This window comes from Pseudorca crassidens, chromosome 10 (assembly GCF_039906515.1).
Source record: "Pseudorca crassidens isolate mPseCra1 chromosome 10, mPseCra1.hap1, whole genome shotgun sequence".
In the NCBI taxonomy this organism is placed as follows: Eukaryota; Metazoa; Chordata; class Mammalia; order Artiodactyla; family Delphinidae; genus Pseudorca; species Pseudorca crassidens.
This window is the reverse complement of record NC_090305.1, coordinates 31925281-31940813: the sequence shown is the minus strand read 5'-3', so window position 1 is coordinate 31940813 and position 15533 is coordinate 31925281. Positions and strand designations below refer to the sequence as shown.

Below are 15533 nucleotides of genomic sequence, written 5' to 3'. Positions count from 1 at the left end.
CCCAGGAGAGCACGGACATGTACTTATCCTCACCTCTCTTTCCCAGCGCTGGCAGCTGCAGAGCAATGATGACAGAGAACAGCTGATGCCTATCAAGTGCTTATTATCACCAGGTACTCATAGGCACGAACTCATTTTCTTACATCCACCGTATCAAGCATGTACCATTATCATGCACCCATTTTACAGGTGAGGAAACAGAAGGTGTAAGAAGCAAAATAACCTGCCCAAAGGCATTACGTGTAAGTGGTGGAGTCAGGATTGGAACCCAGGCGGTCTGGCTACAGAGCATGTGCTTAATCATCATGCAACTCTGCCTCTCAGAGGCCACTGGAATGTTTAATGAGAAGTGCCCAGGACAGTTTGAATGAATAAAGGAGTGACTTTAGAAATGAGCTGATGAGATTCCATTTAAAGAAACTAAGGGAGCGCCCCAGAACCTCCCCAAGGAGACCAACAAACAAATGGGAGGTAAACTGTCACTGAATCCCCTGCACAGGCCCACGATTTGGTGCTCTGCAAACACCGGAGCTAGTGCATTTCCCCAGGAGTCAAGGCAGGAAGCTGTCTGCTCTGGGCACAGAGAAGCAGCCGGTGCCTAGCAGAGGGCACCCCATGGTGGAGGAAGGATCACGGTGCAGGTTCTCTCGGAGGCTGGAGGCCACGCTGTGCTGGAGGAAACGGTCCCCCGGCTCCATTCACGCTAACCCAGCAACCCAGTCACCTTCATACCCATTTAGCACCTCCGGCCCTCTGACACAGGAAGATGACACTGTGGAAGGCAAATAAACAGTTTGCCTGGCTAGAAAGTGATATTCCATTGCATATCTACAAACTGGCATTTGGCGTGTACCCCAGTTTTCCAGAGCCTGATAATCCTGGGTGAGTTCACAGGCTATTGCAGGCAAAGACCACCACGTCACGTGGCACCTTTTAACTGTTTCAGTACCGTTGACCCCATGGCCACACCCAGAAAGCTCAGGAAGAAACGTACAGGAAAACATTTATTTTCTCACAGCACACTGCGCCCCGGGCTCCCTCTCAGCAGAGGCACCGCTCTCAGAACGGCTCCATCCATGAGCCCCCAGGCAGCCGGTGCCTGGGCTCTGTTCACACAAAGTTCTGGGCAATGGCCAGCACCTTGGAAAACTCGCCTTCCCTCTGGCGTAGGCTGCTGGGGATGGGTGTCTTGATTCGGGTCCCCACAGGGTTCCCGTTGTCCTCGATGAGGACCACGTTGTTAGAGTCGAACCTGGGGGTCATCCTGGGACCAGGCATACGATGCCCCACGATAAGTGCCTTTTTCTTCTGCCCCTTGATGGCCAGCAGGATCCGGTCGCCCACTTTGCCCACCCCGTTCTTGTTATAGACGTGGATGCAGCGAGGAGGGCGATGGTACGGGGTGTTTCCCAGGGCACTGTTGTCCACCACACGCACCCGCGTCATCTTCTGAATTGCACCAAGGCTCCCAGTGGTGCTGGCGGAAGAGGAAAAGAGTCTGAGGTCTGCATCTCTGCTGGTCAGGGCGCAGAGGCCTCTGCCAGACCAGGCTTGGCAGCGTGCACATCAGCAGGGCCCTGACAGAGGTGGTGCCTGGGAAGGCTTCTCTGTGCCCAAGGCAGTGCCCTCACAGTTCTTCACGGCTTCCGCTGCCGGGTCAGGACCTCGATCTGGATGGGTTTTAAAGAGGACCTGATATTCTGTTACAACAAACTGCATGGCAGACTTAATTTAAAGCCTTCGGTTTCCAAAAGGCCTCTGAGGATTAAGGGAATACCTTATGGGCCAGGCCTCGCCCACTGCCTAGCCTGCAAAACGTGCTCCCCCAGAATACGCTGATTACCAAATGTCCCATCTACATGTTGCTGAGAACCAGAAGGTACAAGTGAGTGTGTCTGCTAAGGGAGTCCTTTGACACAACATAGCAGAAATGGAAAATAAGTCAAGGTAACAATCTTTTGTTTTAATGTATTTTTCCCCACTATAAAGCGTACCTATTAAAGGCAAATAAGCTATTATTAAGCCATCTGATGACAGTGGGAATTCTAGTTTGCTGCCACTAGGACCCTAGTGCTGGTGTTCTCCCGGGTGACCCGGCGTCCTCTTCTCTCATTCCACATGCCTACCCTGGGCAAGGTTCTCTATCCCCATTGTTTCCAGCTAGTAAATTCCATCTCCAGCCCCACTTCTCTCCTATCCTTCGGTCCTATATTTCCACTCCAACTCCTCACGTGTCCTACAGATGCTGCAACTCAGTAGGTCCTACAGTGACTTCATCGCCTCCCCCTGCAAACCTCCTCCCACTGCTGTGTTTCCTGCCTAGATGATGGCTTCTCCAGAAAATTCAGCTCCTGAGCCATAAACCTCTCTCCATCACCATCCACTGGCTACCCCGTTCTACTGACACCACTCCTAAACACCTCTGTCCTCTCCCTCCACCCCCGTCGACACCTCCTTCATCCAGCAGCTCACTCTCTTACACCAAGACTATTCCGTTAGTGTCCTAACCAGCTCCCTGCGCACCTCACTCTGCCAACCAGGAGCTCTTTTTAAAATATAAAATGCAGGTCACTCCCCTGCTCAGGACTGGTCAGTGGTTCCCCCACTGTATACACTGTCAACAACCTGGCCTCTATGTACCTGCCTTCTGAGGTCCTCTATCCTGCCACTCACAAATTCACTCTGAGCCCCGATGGCCGGGAATCCCTGGAGCTCTCCAAGTGTGCCTGGCCTCTTGGCCCTCCCTGGGGGCCTGGACAGGACCTGCCCCCATGTGCCTTCTGGGAAGGCAGCTGCTATCCTCCTATTTTCCTCCTCCTCCTCCGTTAGCAGCCCCTGCCTCGGGCCTTCCAAAGAACTGTACAAGCCTCTATTATTATACTGGTCACATTTTCTTAGAGTTATTTGTTTCCAACTTTGCTCCCATGGCCAACTGTGAGAACTCTTCCAGGGCAGGAAGCAATTCTTATTCATCTCTCTATGACCAACCCTGGGCACAGGGCTCAGTAAACACTTGCGGAACGAGTGCATGAACAGGGCCAAAAGGCATGTTTGCCAACAGGAATGAAACCTGTGCTCTCCGCCCTGACTTAGCATCTAAATGGGGAGGGGAGAGGTTGTCAAACTTCCATCATGCTTGAGTTTATGGTAATAAGTATGTGATTTAAAAAAAAAATATATATATATATATTCCATTTTTAAGAGAGAAGGGTTTTTCCCCTCTTTTATTTATATGTTTTTTTAAAAATGAAATATTATAGTTGATTTACAATGTTCTGTTAGTTTCAGGTGTATAGCAATGTGACTAAGAATGAGTATATATACTCATATATATCTAAAGTATATATATACTTTAGATATATATAAAATGTATATATATGCATATAGAGTATATATATGTATATATACATATATATGTATATAGAGTATATATTTATATATACACATATGTGTATATATAGAGAATATATATGTGTATATATGTGTGTGTGTATATACAAAGTGTATATAAAATGTACATATATACATTTTCTTAAAAGAGAAGGTTTTAATGCACTGGAGGAATGACAGGGTTGAGAGACATCAGATTCACTACAAGAGTCTGGCAAGGATGGAGGTTTCATCATTCTCTATATCCATTCCCAATCCCGTCCTCAACAGCAATATCGCCTCCTTACCTATCCCCCTCACCTGGCCTGACCAAACCCCAGTTCCACCTATGCCTTTGGATTTCCCTGACCCCAAGCCCACCTCCCTGAGTTTCCACTCCCACTCTAGTCACCAATACCCCACCCTGACAGGAGGCTTACTCAAAGACACAGCTTTAAGAACTTAATAGGAAAAGTTACCTGAAACAGCGTTGGCTCAGTGCTCTGCTCACGTGGGCGAAGGGGCCCCAGAGCCCAGTAAAGAAAGCCATGGGATCCCAAGATGGCAAATCCTGCAGGGAAAAAGGGGGGAAAAGGATTTATTTCTAAGTCAATGTCCACACTCAGAGCCAGTAGTTTTTGGTGTTTGGTGTTTGTTTGTTTTTTTTAAGACTTTTGGGGACTTGTGTGGGAGATGGCACTTTGAGCAAAAGATCATTAGTCACTAAATATAAATCTTAGTGGTTAAAAGATACGCAGATGATTAGATGGAACTCCAGCTGCAATTTTGCTGATTCATATTCTAACTGGGGTCAGAGAGCTGGAATGGCCCACCACAGTTCTCGCTGTAGGTTACACAACAGCACAGAGAATGCCTTCATAATTATATCACCTCCACAGCACGAGTCCTCTGGGACACACCCAGGCAGGAAGCACTTCCCACATCCTCCACAGAGGAAAACCTGCACACTGGCCCCTTGTTGACACTCGTGTGCCTCCTGAAACCAGAACTTTTACTCCCTGGAGGAAAGTAGATTACCTGAGCAGCTGCCCACGTTGTCTGTCACCACATCACCTTTCCCCCAAATGTAAAAGCCAGAACACCTGGACAGCTCAAGGTTAGCAAAGGAGTGCCAAAGGATGCCCTTGCCAAGTCACTGACCAAGGCCTCTATTTGGGTCGGTCTCCCAACTGACAACGTAACACAGAACAACTACCTACTCGCTGTACAGCAGAAACTAACACAATATTATAAAGCAACTATACCCCAATTAAAAAAAAAAAAGAAAGAAAAACTACCTACCCTACACTGCAGCTGAAAGTGGGCTTTGGGAGAGCAAGCTGGAGACAAAAGAGCAAACGCCAACCCAACACTGGTGACTGCAGCTCGCAGAACCTCAACCCTGTGCTCCCTAGCACCAACCTATATGGCCATCCCCAGGTTCCTGAAACACCTGGGCACCAGTGAGGGGAATATTTAAGAACAACCTACAGCCAGCTGGGAATTCCAGCTGCAAGACATGCCTGTTTTCCACCCACATGTTTGGCTACAGAGGGCCTCATTCAAGAGCTCTGCTGAGAAAGCCTCTACCACTGTAGTATTTACACACAGCTTTGCCTTGCATAAGTTCAAAGCACCTTAGATAAGAGTTTATTTAATAATGGTGGGGGAAAACTCACTATTTACTTTCACAGAAATACCTAAACACTCCAGAAATGCTTATTAACTACAATTTAGCCTCAAACCTCAAACTTATTCGCCAGTGTTTTCCTTAAGACAACCCAGGAAGCGTTGGCCAAAATGTAAATATGATCAGAAACGTATGCAAAAGAAGGCGGCCTACTTACAGAACTACTAACATCTGACACACAGAATCAAAGACTATCAGATGAGGCCAGCTTTACCCTCACAGCCTGGTAGCCCTGGAGAAGGAGCTATGAGCTTCGGTTTCCCCATCTGTAACATGGGGTTTCCCCACCTGTAACACCTATTCACAAGACGGTCCTGAGGTAAGCCACGCAAAGCACAAAGCATGACGCCCGCACTCAATACACCCTCAATACCTATTAGCCCTCTCCATCATCATCGTCATCACATCACGTCCCGTTTCGAAGATCAGGAAACTGAGATACAGAGAGAGGAAGGGACTTGCATAAAGCCCCGTAACTAGCCCAGGGCAGAAGCAGAACCAGAAGTGGACTCAGCTTATGTCCCAGGGTCTTCCCTCCACACCCTACGGCCTCACTCTGCCGTAAAAAGCCCACTTCACACAGGAACTCAGGGTGAGAAGCAGCTTTGAGGGTCACCTGGTCTTTTTCTGCTTTCTTTCTTTATGAAAATGTATCGACTAGTTATAATGTGTCTAAGTGCTTTACATTATCGTCTCATTTAAGCCTCACAAAAACTACGAAATGGACACTATTATTAGCCCCATTTTATACAGGAGGAAATGAGGCCCAGAGAGGTTAGATAATCTGCCCAAGTCGCACAGCTAGGAGTGACAAAGCTGAAATCTGAACCCCAGAAGTCGGCTTCCTGAACCCACCCTCTGAATCAGCACAGTTAACATGGTAACTTTAACTTAAATATTAATATTTTTCCAACTGTTAGATCATCCTTGTTCCATCAAGAATACTGATGTCACATGAACATTTTACTCAGACCTAACTCAGTGCTTGCTGAATCAACTGAAATGTAGACAAACACCAAGTGAAAGTCATTCACTTTCATCCAATTTAGGTTTTGAATACAATTTGAAGTGTAGGTGGCAAGAAGAGCTCCACACTCTGAGCAATAATGGAAAATTGGCTTTAAAAAAACGGAATAAAAAAAGTAGCTCTGAAAAGCAGTCCTTCTGGTCCAGGCTGCAGTTACGTCCAATCGCAGCCAAGCCTTCCCATCTGATGCTGGCGGGCCCCTACTCTCACTCCCTGGGAGAAAAGAGGCTCCTCCAAAGAACCCTCAAGGTTAGTCCAGCGCCACCCACATTCCTTCTCCTGAGAATTGCAACATCCAGCCTCTCCACGCTGCATCGCTTCCTCCAGAGCCTTTATGTGAGTCCAAGAAATGCAGAAGTGCCTGGAGGCTTCCCAGCACTTTCCCAACTTGGGCATAACAAACCCCACCATTCAAGGCACCTCCCTAAAATCTACAGGCCAGCCTGTGCACAGACCACACCCAGGCCCCCTCTCTCTGCCTTGCTGAGAAGCCACCACCACAACCTGGGTCCATCTCTGCCCAACCAAACTGCCCTGGCCCCAAACACACCTCCTGCGAGCAGCTCTGTGTAAGGCTACAGCATCTGCTGTCACCCCTCCTGCACACCAAGGACATCTGGGCGTCCTGTGCCAAAGGAACTCTCACTGTGCCAATGTTCACTATCCAAACTCAGACACGGAATAACTCTGGATTTCTATTTTATTTTCTTATTTCTGGAGATGAGGCTGATAATCCTTAACATTCTAGTTCTTGCTACTCAATATCCACAGAAACCACAGAGATCTTGACAACGTGGCATCTGAACTCACTATAGGAACTCAGGAATCACAGACTCCGGATTACCTGTACTACCCTCAAACGCAAACGTAATACATTCATGGCTGCAGGGAGCACCTCCATTTTCACAAGAAAAGACCAAATTCAAAGACTTTTCACTAGCTCTTTGGTGGATCTGATAGTGACCTCTAGACCCAAAGGACTTAAAGACATCAAATGGACAGCAGTAAGCATTCCTATGAACTTGAATGCATAAAAGAAGCAAATATACTTGTATATTTGTATACAAAAAGAATCTGTGGTCCCCTCCACTGTCACCCCTGCAAAAGATCCCAGCAGGTCCTGACAGAGCGGGAGTACAATAAATACTTGTTGAATAAAATAAATGAGGTAGCCAACAGAAAGACAGATTCCCCCACCCACGGCTCGACACAGGGAAATCCAGACACTGTAGAGATCTCATCCGTATATCGGGAACCAGCACATCACATGCAAACATGCTTTAGGAGAACCATGGTGCTGGTCATGAGAGGATTAGCTCATGCTATGTCTACAGGCCCCTGGAATCATCTCCTCGGTCTGGTGCTTACGCTGCCCACTGTGAAAAAACACCATCACACCACTAAACAACTGGCTCAGATCAGGTAAGAGTAATGAGGGCTACAATTTATTTCAAAGCAACTGACTGACCTTGATGTTATTTCCTAGGATAAATCCATCCTGTAGACATAGGCCCTGATTCACTTCAAATCAGTCTGTATAGAGTGCTTTGTCTCACAAGCAATGTTATTCTGAGTCCTGTGTTTGCACAGGAAGCTAACTCCAATGATATTTCCTCCTCGCCTCTCACTCTGAGGAGGCCAGGTATTCGGAAGACTCCAGCGCCAGAGATGGCTGTTCATGCCACTTCCTGGTCAGCACTAGTACTGCCATCCAGGTTTAGAGTGTGAATAATAACCTCTGGGGGTGGGGGGATGGGGAGGGCAAGAGAAGGAAGGCAAGAGACAGTGAGAGAGGGAGAGGGAGAGAAATTACTTAATACAATCCAAGAGCCGTGCTTACTTCAAATCTTAGTTTAACTTTAAGATCTCCCTTCAGTTCTGGAGGCCAGGGAGGACTGTAGATTTTAGGGACACACAGGTGAGTTTTTCACTTGGCATCACCTTATAGGTGATGGAAGAACATTGCTCCGTGAGAGCAGGGACCGTGCCTGTCCCGTCCAGCGCTACATGCTCAGGACCTAGAACAGTGCCTGGCACACAAATGGAGCTCAGTGAGTATCTGTTAAATGTATAAAATTTATCTGCAATTGCAATTCATCCTCCAGCTCCAGAGAGGCTCCATATTGGTGGGTTGGTGGTCTTTCTTGTGCCCTTCACCCAGGCTCCCAGTAACTTGGGGGAGCTTCCTAGACACTGAGAGCTCATTTTTAGCTAATTGTAATACATAGAGACTGAACTAGAAAAGCAGACAGAAAGAGCCTGATGCTTTGTGAAAACTTAGAAAGTACCATTACTTGAACTTTAGGAATCAGCAAAATGTTGTACTTAGTATCACAGATCCACATATATTTATACATTGTCTCTACCTGAACAGTTTCCATTTTTAGGTGCCTGGCACGTTTCATAAATTTTAAAGGCCTTTCAAGAGAAACAGGCTCTAAAGAAAAGAGACAAAACAAAAAGTTCAGCCCAACTGCAAAAGAGTGTTTAAAGGAGATTCTGTTAGTAAGTGACAGAAGTGAAAAGAAACACTAGGAGAAATCAAGTGCAAAGCCCAGCCACAAAACGGACAAACTCTGCCTAGTGTAAGGATATAAATGTCCCTAATTAAAGCAGGAAAAAGCAGAGGCCTGGCAGCTTCGAGGAAACAAAAAACAAAAGGGAACTCCCTGGACCCTCTGCCCTGTCATGCTGACAGCCCTTCCCATCTCCTGCAGGTTTCGCCCCAATCATTCTGGACCAAAAAGTACTCGTGTTTGGTGCTTAAATACTCATTACTGATTTGTCCCGGAAGGATTCTCTTTCAGGAAGTTTTGTGAATTGTTTTTTGGTTTTTTTTTTTAAAAAAACACATCTTTTGGGAGTTTTTTTAACCTCACATAAGTATACATGTTACACTTCTCAAAGTACTTTCACACAGATCACTTTCTTGGTTGATTTCATTCTTGAGCACCCAGTGGAAACAGAAAGATAAATAACAAAGAGCAACAGTTTGGGGAGGGTTGATTCCTAAGGATTTTGAACAGTTCTGAAGGTTCAATAGAGTAAGTGCCATTTCGCAGGTGGAGAAATTAAGTCAGAATTGCTAAGCGACTTGTCGGCTTGTCCTAGGAAGGGAAGAAGGGTAGAAGGCTGTTTCTACTACACCCTACACAATACTTGCCCAGCTAAGGTGCTTCTTTAACCACTAATAGACTTCACAGAAACAAAAACACCCCACACAGTGCAAGTATTCTTTCTCCTCTCTTAAAGCTGCCACATAATCTTTTAAAACTCAGGAATTAAAAAGCTGTCTTTTCAATAGACACCTGCACCACAAACAGCACAGCCTGGGACCAACGCTGAAGTTGATTCTGATACATTTGCAAAGGTGTGAGTTTTCACAGCGTTACTATCAAGAAGCAATAGCAATCCCTCATTAGCACCATGGGCTGTTTCTACCATGGCGACCCGTGAGGACCCCAGTTCTCAATCTGGTTCACAAAGAAAAAAACGTTTCCAGGGTTCTTGTCTCTATCTGTTGGTTAACTATACGTGTTTATTTACCTGTATATTTGTTTGCTCCACCTTGTTACAGATTTAAAATCGTGGTTCTTAAAAATATCTGACAGTTGTCCATTATTCCAGTTGGTTTTCAATGTGTAGATCTTACCTATTTCTAGCTTTGCTCCCCTGCCATCCCCACCTCACAGGTGTGCAAACACCTATAGTTCCAGAAATAAGTTTATAACATTCTTGGTATGGTCTAACTCAGAAAAACTGCACAAGGCAAAGGTAAATTCTACTTAATCACGTACATATTTCTTTCCTATTAGTACCTCTACCAAGCCAGTGGCAAGGAGCCAGGTTTATAGAGATGTCAGGTGGGCAGGCAGGGGGATGGGGGTGGGATGAAAGGCCCAAAGAAAGGGTGTCTCCTCCACCCCCCCTCCCCTCCTCTCCTGCCAAGTCTGTTTCCTTGGAATCCACTACTCCAGGCCTCAGTGACTCTGTCAAGCAAGGGTCATTGGTAAGAGCAAAGAGGCAAAGAAATGAACGTGTTTTAGCTTCACTCACGTAAGGGATGGTTTTTCAAGTGGGAGAACCCCTCTCTGAATTAACCAGTAGGACCCAGGTCTGCAGCATAAACAGTTTGTTTCCCAGATTCTGACCAGGGAGAACAGTCTCACTCCCTGATTCTCAGGGCAGCACTATGGGTGTCTCTTTAAGATCACTCAGTCCTGAAAGTGTTTTTCAGCTTAAAGTAGACTAGGAAAAGCACTCCCTCTTTTCTAAAGACATAGATGATTTTTTTTTTTTTAAGTTTTCGACAAGGAGACTTTCTCACTCTGAGTTGTGTTTCCCTGGTGAATAATAAGCTACCTGGCACTTTTCTTAATAAGAGAGCGTATTACCTGACCCAGAACAACATTTCTGGGATCTGAATCATAGCCCTCTCCTGCAAGCTGGCTGTCATTGTTAATACACATGTAAAATCACCCCAGGGTGAACCAGAACAACCCACTGGCCTCTGAAAAAGGATCAATTGTAACCTGATTTTTGAGACCCTCCCAAGTTCCCACATGGCCATAAAAACTATCCAAGTAACGAAAACAACAGGAAAAGCCATCTTACGTGGGTCCAGGTGTCATAATCCCCCAAGACGGGAGTGGGGTAAGACAGGCTTCAAAGGACTCTTGCATCATGGAAGATTCTAGATGATGAGGAGAGTCTAAATAATTATGTTCAGTGCTCAACAGAGCACCTAAAAAAACGGACTCCAGGGAAGGTTTTTACCCTTCATATTCAGGGGCACTAATAAAACATTCTGGCCATTGTTCCTTCATGGATTCCACAGTGTACTTCATTCAGGTCTCATTTCGGTCTTTTTGAAATGTTTCCTCTTCTGTCTGTTAGTATGTGGTGACCCTAATTAGGCCCAGGCAGAAATAGATCTGGAACCCACCACATGTTAACACACCTAACTGCATTATTACAAAGATCCTCAGGGGTCCCAAACCCAGGTAACTCCGGACTCCCGTTTCCATTTTCCACGTGTCCATTACAAGGGCTACTTGGCAATAGATCACACCAGATTTTCAACCAGAAAATCAATACAACGTGTAAAAAGTTCCATAGAAAATACACATCCAAGAAGCTCTAAGGGCAAAACGGACAATTCCATAAAAGGGAAAAACAACAACAACACAAATAGGACAGATTCCTTTTCCTCTAAATGTCTTGCTGCTACCCAAAACAGCTCCCAGAATTCAAACCTACAAAGACTCCTCTCACCAGGCAGTCTACCATACACAGCTTAACCCCACCTCCCTTTCTGGCCTTCTTAGGAAGGCAACCTACTTCCTACCCCAACAAAATCCTTGCTCTTCCATTGTACGTATTTCCATGAGTGACGGGTAAACTGTCTTCTAGCATAATAACCTCCCTGAAAAAAGAGACCCACTCTGTTGTTTATTCTATATCCCTGGTGTGCTAACTGCATCCTCGTGGACAATTTTAAATGACTCTAAACACAGGCTGATGAAGCAAGAGCATAAACAGGAGAACACAGGAAACCAATGTGTTTCAAACTTTTCTGTGACACACAGAAACGCATTGCCTAACACCTCCTAATACACTCACACACTCACACGTGTGTATACCTGAAGCAAGTGTCCAGAAACAATACTTACCCTTAGCAAGTACAATGCTCTCTGATATTTTCTATTCTACTTCATTTTTTCTTAAATGATGGCCATGATCCACTGAAGTGATTTCCAACTAACCGATGGGACTCAGTTTGAATGGGAATTCAGTTTGAACTGCATCAAAACCTTACAGCTGCATTACACAAGCTACTAATGAACCCTTGAAAAAGCCAGCAGACAGCAGAGACACTGGTCAGCCACAAGAACCAGACACACCCAGGTAGGCAGTGTCCTTCCTCTGTCCAGCAGCCCAAGTTCAAGTATCTCCCAACTTCCCAGCTTTTCCCTAGTAACCCGAGGTGACTCTGTCATATGCTCTTTTGTACGGGAGTTACACACACACACACACACACACGCACACACCCTCTCTCTCCTTCCTCTCTCTCTTCCTTCCAGCCTTAATCCCTGGCAGGTGCAGCCTCTGATGAAATGAGAAACCAGGGAAACCCCTGAAGCCAGGGTAGCCACTCATAGGCATGACAGTGAAAGCGGTGGACTCATTCTCCACACCACAGAAGAGCCTGACAAACGAGTCACAAAGTCATCTCAAGACCCAGATTGGGAAAGGAAAGGGAGAAACAGAGTAGACAAACCCGAGCAGCCGCGCCAGAGTGACCGGCCGAGGCCACCTCGTGAGACCTAGCGGCAGCCCGCCCAGTCCCCGGGAAGACAGGTGAGCGCAGGCCGGGGGCACGGGGTCGCAGTGGCCACAGGAGCTCTCGCCGCCCTTGGGGGATGGGAGGGAGGAGGGTCCGGGTTAGAGGACTCCTTCCCCGTCCGGACCCTCCCACTGCTCCTCCACCCCCAGAAGGCCCACGATCCTCGCACTCCGGCCCTTCCTCACCCATCCCGGAGCGTGCGGCACCCCTCCTGCGGGGAAGCAAGGGAGAGAGGAAGCAGAGAGTTAGGAGAGTGACGTCCCCTCCCCCCTCCACTCCATACCGCCTTCGCCGCCCTGGAATATCCTGCCGCGGGCCCCCACAGGCCCAGGGCCGCCTTCCCCCTACGCGGCCTCTCGCCCTGCGCCTGCGCGTCGGACCCAGCTACGTGGACGGCGATCTGAGAGTGCGCCCGCTCCTTGCGTGTGCCGGCGTGGGGGGAGGGACCTGCGCGGCCCCGCCCCCTCATCCTCCCGCTCCCCCTCCCCCAGACACTGCCGCGGCCGCCGCAGGAGCCCGGAGCTCCAGCCGCCCAGCGACTCCCCTCCCCCTCCCCCAGCCCCGCCCCGCCCCAACCCGGGGCTCCAAGCCGGAGCTGAGTCTGCGCCTGGGGGTGAGTACGAGACCCTTCCCCAGCCCCCTCTCTTTTCTTTGAGGATCCCACCACCACCCAAAGAAAAACCCCGGTCTCAGCTGCGCGTCCCCTCCCTTCAACCTCCTGCGGGACCCAGAGGTGCCCGGGCCCGCGGGACCAGGGGTGCCGCGCGCTGCCTCCAACCCCGCACCGTCCTGAGCCTATCATGTGAGTGCTCCGACCCCTGCCGGGGGTCCAGAGGTACACCTACCTCTGTCCCCACCCCTCGAGAGATCTGAGGGGTGGGACCCCCGCCCCCGGCCCCCTAGCGCCACTCTTCTCCCACCTGCCCGGTCCAGGTGCGCGTCCCCTCCGTGGTTCCAGCAGCGCCCCATCAGCCGCCGCCGCTGTGGGGAATCTGCCGCCCCCGCCCCCGAGTTTTGAATTCCAGGGTCTCCAAGTCCAATGTCCTCGGTGTCTTTTATCTTTTCTCCTGCTCCAGGGGCCGAGTACCCCAGAAGCCGGCCCGGGGCAGGGATTCGGGCTTCGGCAAGGGCAGGGTTTGCGAGGCCGGCCGCTGCCCCCGGTCCGTCTGGGGACTGGTCGGAGGACTGGGGAGGCGACTGGCCCCGGGAGTGTGTCCTCTCCTTGCGCCCCATACAGTACAGTTCATTCATGAGCCGCCCGGGCCTGCGTTGGAGGGTGCGGTGGGGAAAGGATTCGGACTCGGAACCGGAGTGGGGCAAAGGCCCTGTTGGGGGGAGGGGGGGCGGTGTGCTTTGTTCTTCCTGGCCTGCTGGACCACCTAGGGAGGACAGTCCCAAAGCTTTGGCGCCTTCTTCCCCAGAAACGAAGGATGCTTGGGAAGTGGAGAGGAGAGGTCAGAGGGGCCGGCTGCCCTTGGGGCTCTGTGCTGCCTCCTGCCTGGGTCCCCTGGGTGGAGGTCTGGCCGCTCAGCACTCCACTTTCCTGGAGCGGGGGAGGGGGGCGCACAGGCGGGAGGGCCAGGACTTCTGTACCCAATACTACTCTCTAGCCTCTCCCTGGGTCTGCAGCAGCCCAGGAAGAGTAAGGCCACCCTAGCCCCTCCTGAGGAGGGGCCCCCAGACCTGCCTCCCAGGAACATGTGAGGAGGGGAGTGACAGTGTCTGTCAGGCTTTCAGCGGGGGGCTGGGGGGGTGGGGTGCTGGCAGCATGACTGTCCTCCAGGGTACCAGAGGGTCCAGGCCCTGGCATGCCCCAGGTGGCACATGCTGGGGCCTGCTGTTGGCTCACCCAGTTGGGTCTTGGCCTATGGGTGGGTGGGTGGGTAGGGATGTGTCAAGGCAGAAGGCAGGTGGTGAGTAGCTAACAATCCCCTTCTGGACATCCTACAAGTTCCCTCCAATTACAACAGTTTTGGAGACCTGGGTTCAAATTCCAGCTCTGCCATTCTTTAGCTGTACGACCTTGACAAGTTACTTAACTTGTCTGAACCTTAGTGTCAGTTAAAGAGTATGTTTACTACCATCTCCTTACGAGATTACTCATGGGCATCAAACTAGATAGTACAGGTAAAGAGCCTGGCACCCTGCCTGTTAGTGGATCAATAAGAGCTCTCTTCCCTGAACTTCTGACCCATCCTGGCATCGCACCACCCTCCCGTGCCCCCACCTCCCAGCCTGCTACAGATGGATCAGTTTGTTTGAAGAGTTTGGAAACATTCTCTGCCACTCGGTGGCAGAGTCCTGAAAGCAGTGAAGCCCTTAGGTCTAGACAAGAAGCCCATCCGGACTGAGGGGTTCTAGCATATTAAATTCTGTTTTATTTTGCTTTTTACCAGTTCTCCTTCATTAAACCAACCCCTTTTATTCCACACTTTATTGATAACAGTAGCTAATTTTTTTAGAATCCATTTGTACCTTGAACTGTGTTAAGAGCTTTACCTAAATCATCTTGTTTCATCTTCAAAACAACCACATGACTGAATTATTATCCCCATTTACAGACGAAGGAACTGAGGCCCAGGGTGGTGAGGTAGTGTCGCCAGGTCAGAAGCCAGATCTGTCTCATCCTAGAGCCTGTACTCTTAACCACCAGGCTCTGTTGCTGGTCCCCTACACCAGCCTCAGAACCTGAAATCACAAACCCAGCGTGGAAGGTCTGGGAGCTAGAAGCAAGACGGAAGGCAAACAGGTAGAAATAGGATGTGGCATTTTCTCCAGAGCTGTAGGTGGCAACCCCCAGCCCCCAACCACCAGTATCCTGATGGAAGTGGCTCCTCTGTTGGCCGAGGCCGAAAAGTGCGGTGGTTGAAAGCATGGGCTTGAGCCAGGTTGCCTAGGTCCATACCCAGATCTATCACAGACTAGCTGTGTGCCATTGAACAGGTGATGTACACTCTCTGTACCTCAGTGTCCTCCTAGTGTTGTGATGGGGAGTAAACAAGATAACATTTGTAAAGCACTTAGAACAGTGCCTGGCACAAAATACGAGTTAAATAGGTATTTGTTAAATGCATTCTTTTCCTACCACTTTTATCCTCATT

The 15533-nt window shown here is 48.9% G+C and overlaps 2 protein-coding genes across 7 annotated transcripts in view; one reads left to right on the top strand and one right to left on the bottom strand.

The window, feature by feature from the left end:
* Positions 1 to 991: 991 nt before the first annotated feature.
* Positions 992 to 12873, bottom strand: MRPL14 (mitochondrial ribosomal protein L14). Of its 3 annotated transcripts, XM_067752814.1 has the most exons (4): positions 12716 to 12796; positions 8453 to 8523; positions 3849 to 3940; positions 992 to 1477 (listed from the first exon to the last, which is right to left on the bottom strand). In XM_067752814.1, the coding sequence occupies exons 2-4, from the start codon at positions 8489 to 8491 to the stop codon at positions 1111 to 1113; spliced, it is 498 nt and encodes a 165-aa protein (XP_067608915.1). In that variant the 5' UTR covers positions 8492 to 8523; positions 12716 to 12796; the 3' UTR covers positions 992 to 1110. The 3 variants fall into 3 exon arrangements, with proteins under 3 accessions (XP_067608915.1, XP_067608917.1, XP_067608916.1); XM_067752816.1 differs by lacking the exon at positions 8453 to 8523 and having other exon boundaries at positions 12716 to 12873; XM_067752815.1 differs by lacking the exon at positions 8453 to 8523 and having other exon boundaries at positions 12618 to 12755.
* Positions 12146 to 15533, top strand: part of TMEM63B (transmembrane protein 63B) — a 23648-nt gene continuing 20260 nt past the window's right edge. For 2 of the 4 annotated variants that reach the window (XM_067752813.1, XM_067752809.1), the window contains exon 1: positions 12924 to 13045. The gene's annotated coding sequence lies outside the window, so the exon portion shown is untranslated. Of the gene's footprint in view, positions 12447 to 12923; positions 13046 to 13088; positions 13235 to 15533 lie in introns of those variants that run through there. The other 2 variants (XM_067752810.1, XM_067752812.1) reach the window with 2 other exon arrangements.

Bases quoted from the DNA above. Each gene is read 5' to 3' on its own strand.
- MRPL14 (XM_067752814.1), bottom strand. From the start codon at position 8,491: ATGAAACGTGCCAGGCACCTAAAAATGGAAACTGTTCAG. The intron at 3,941-8,452 runs GTAGAGACAATG...TTTTCCCTGCAG, and splicing joins TAAAAATGGAAACTGTTCAG to GATTTGCCATCTTGGGATCC. The intron at 1,478-3,848 runs GTAACTTTTCCT...CTCTTCCGCCAG, and splicing joins CTGAGCCAACGCTGTTTCAG to CACCACTGGGAGCCTTGGTG.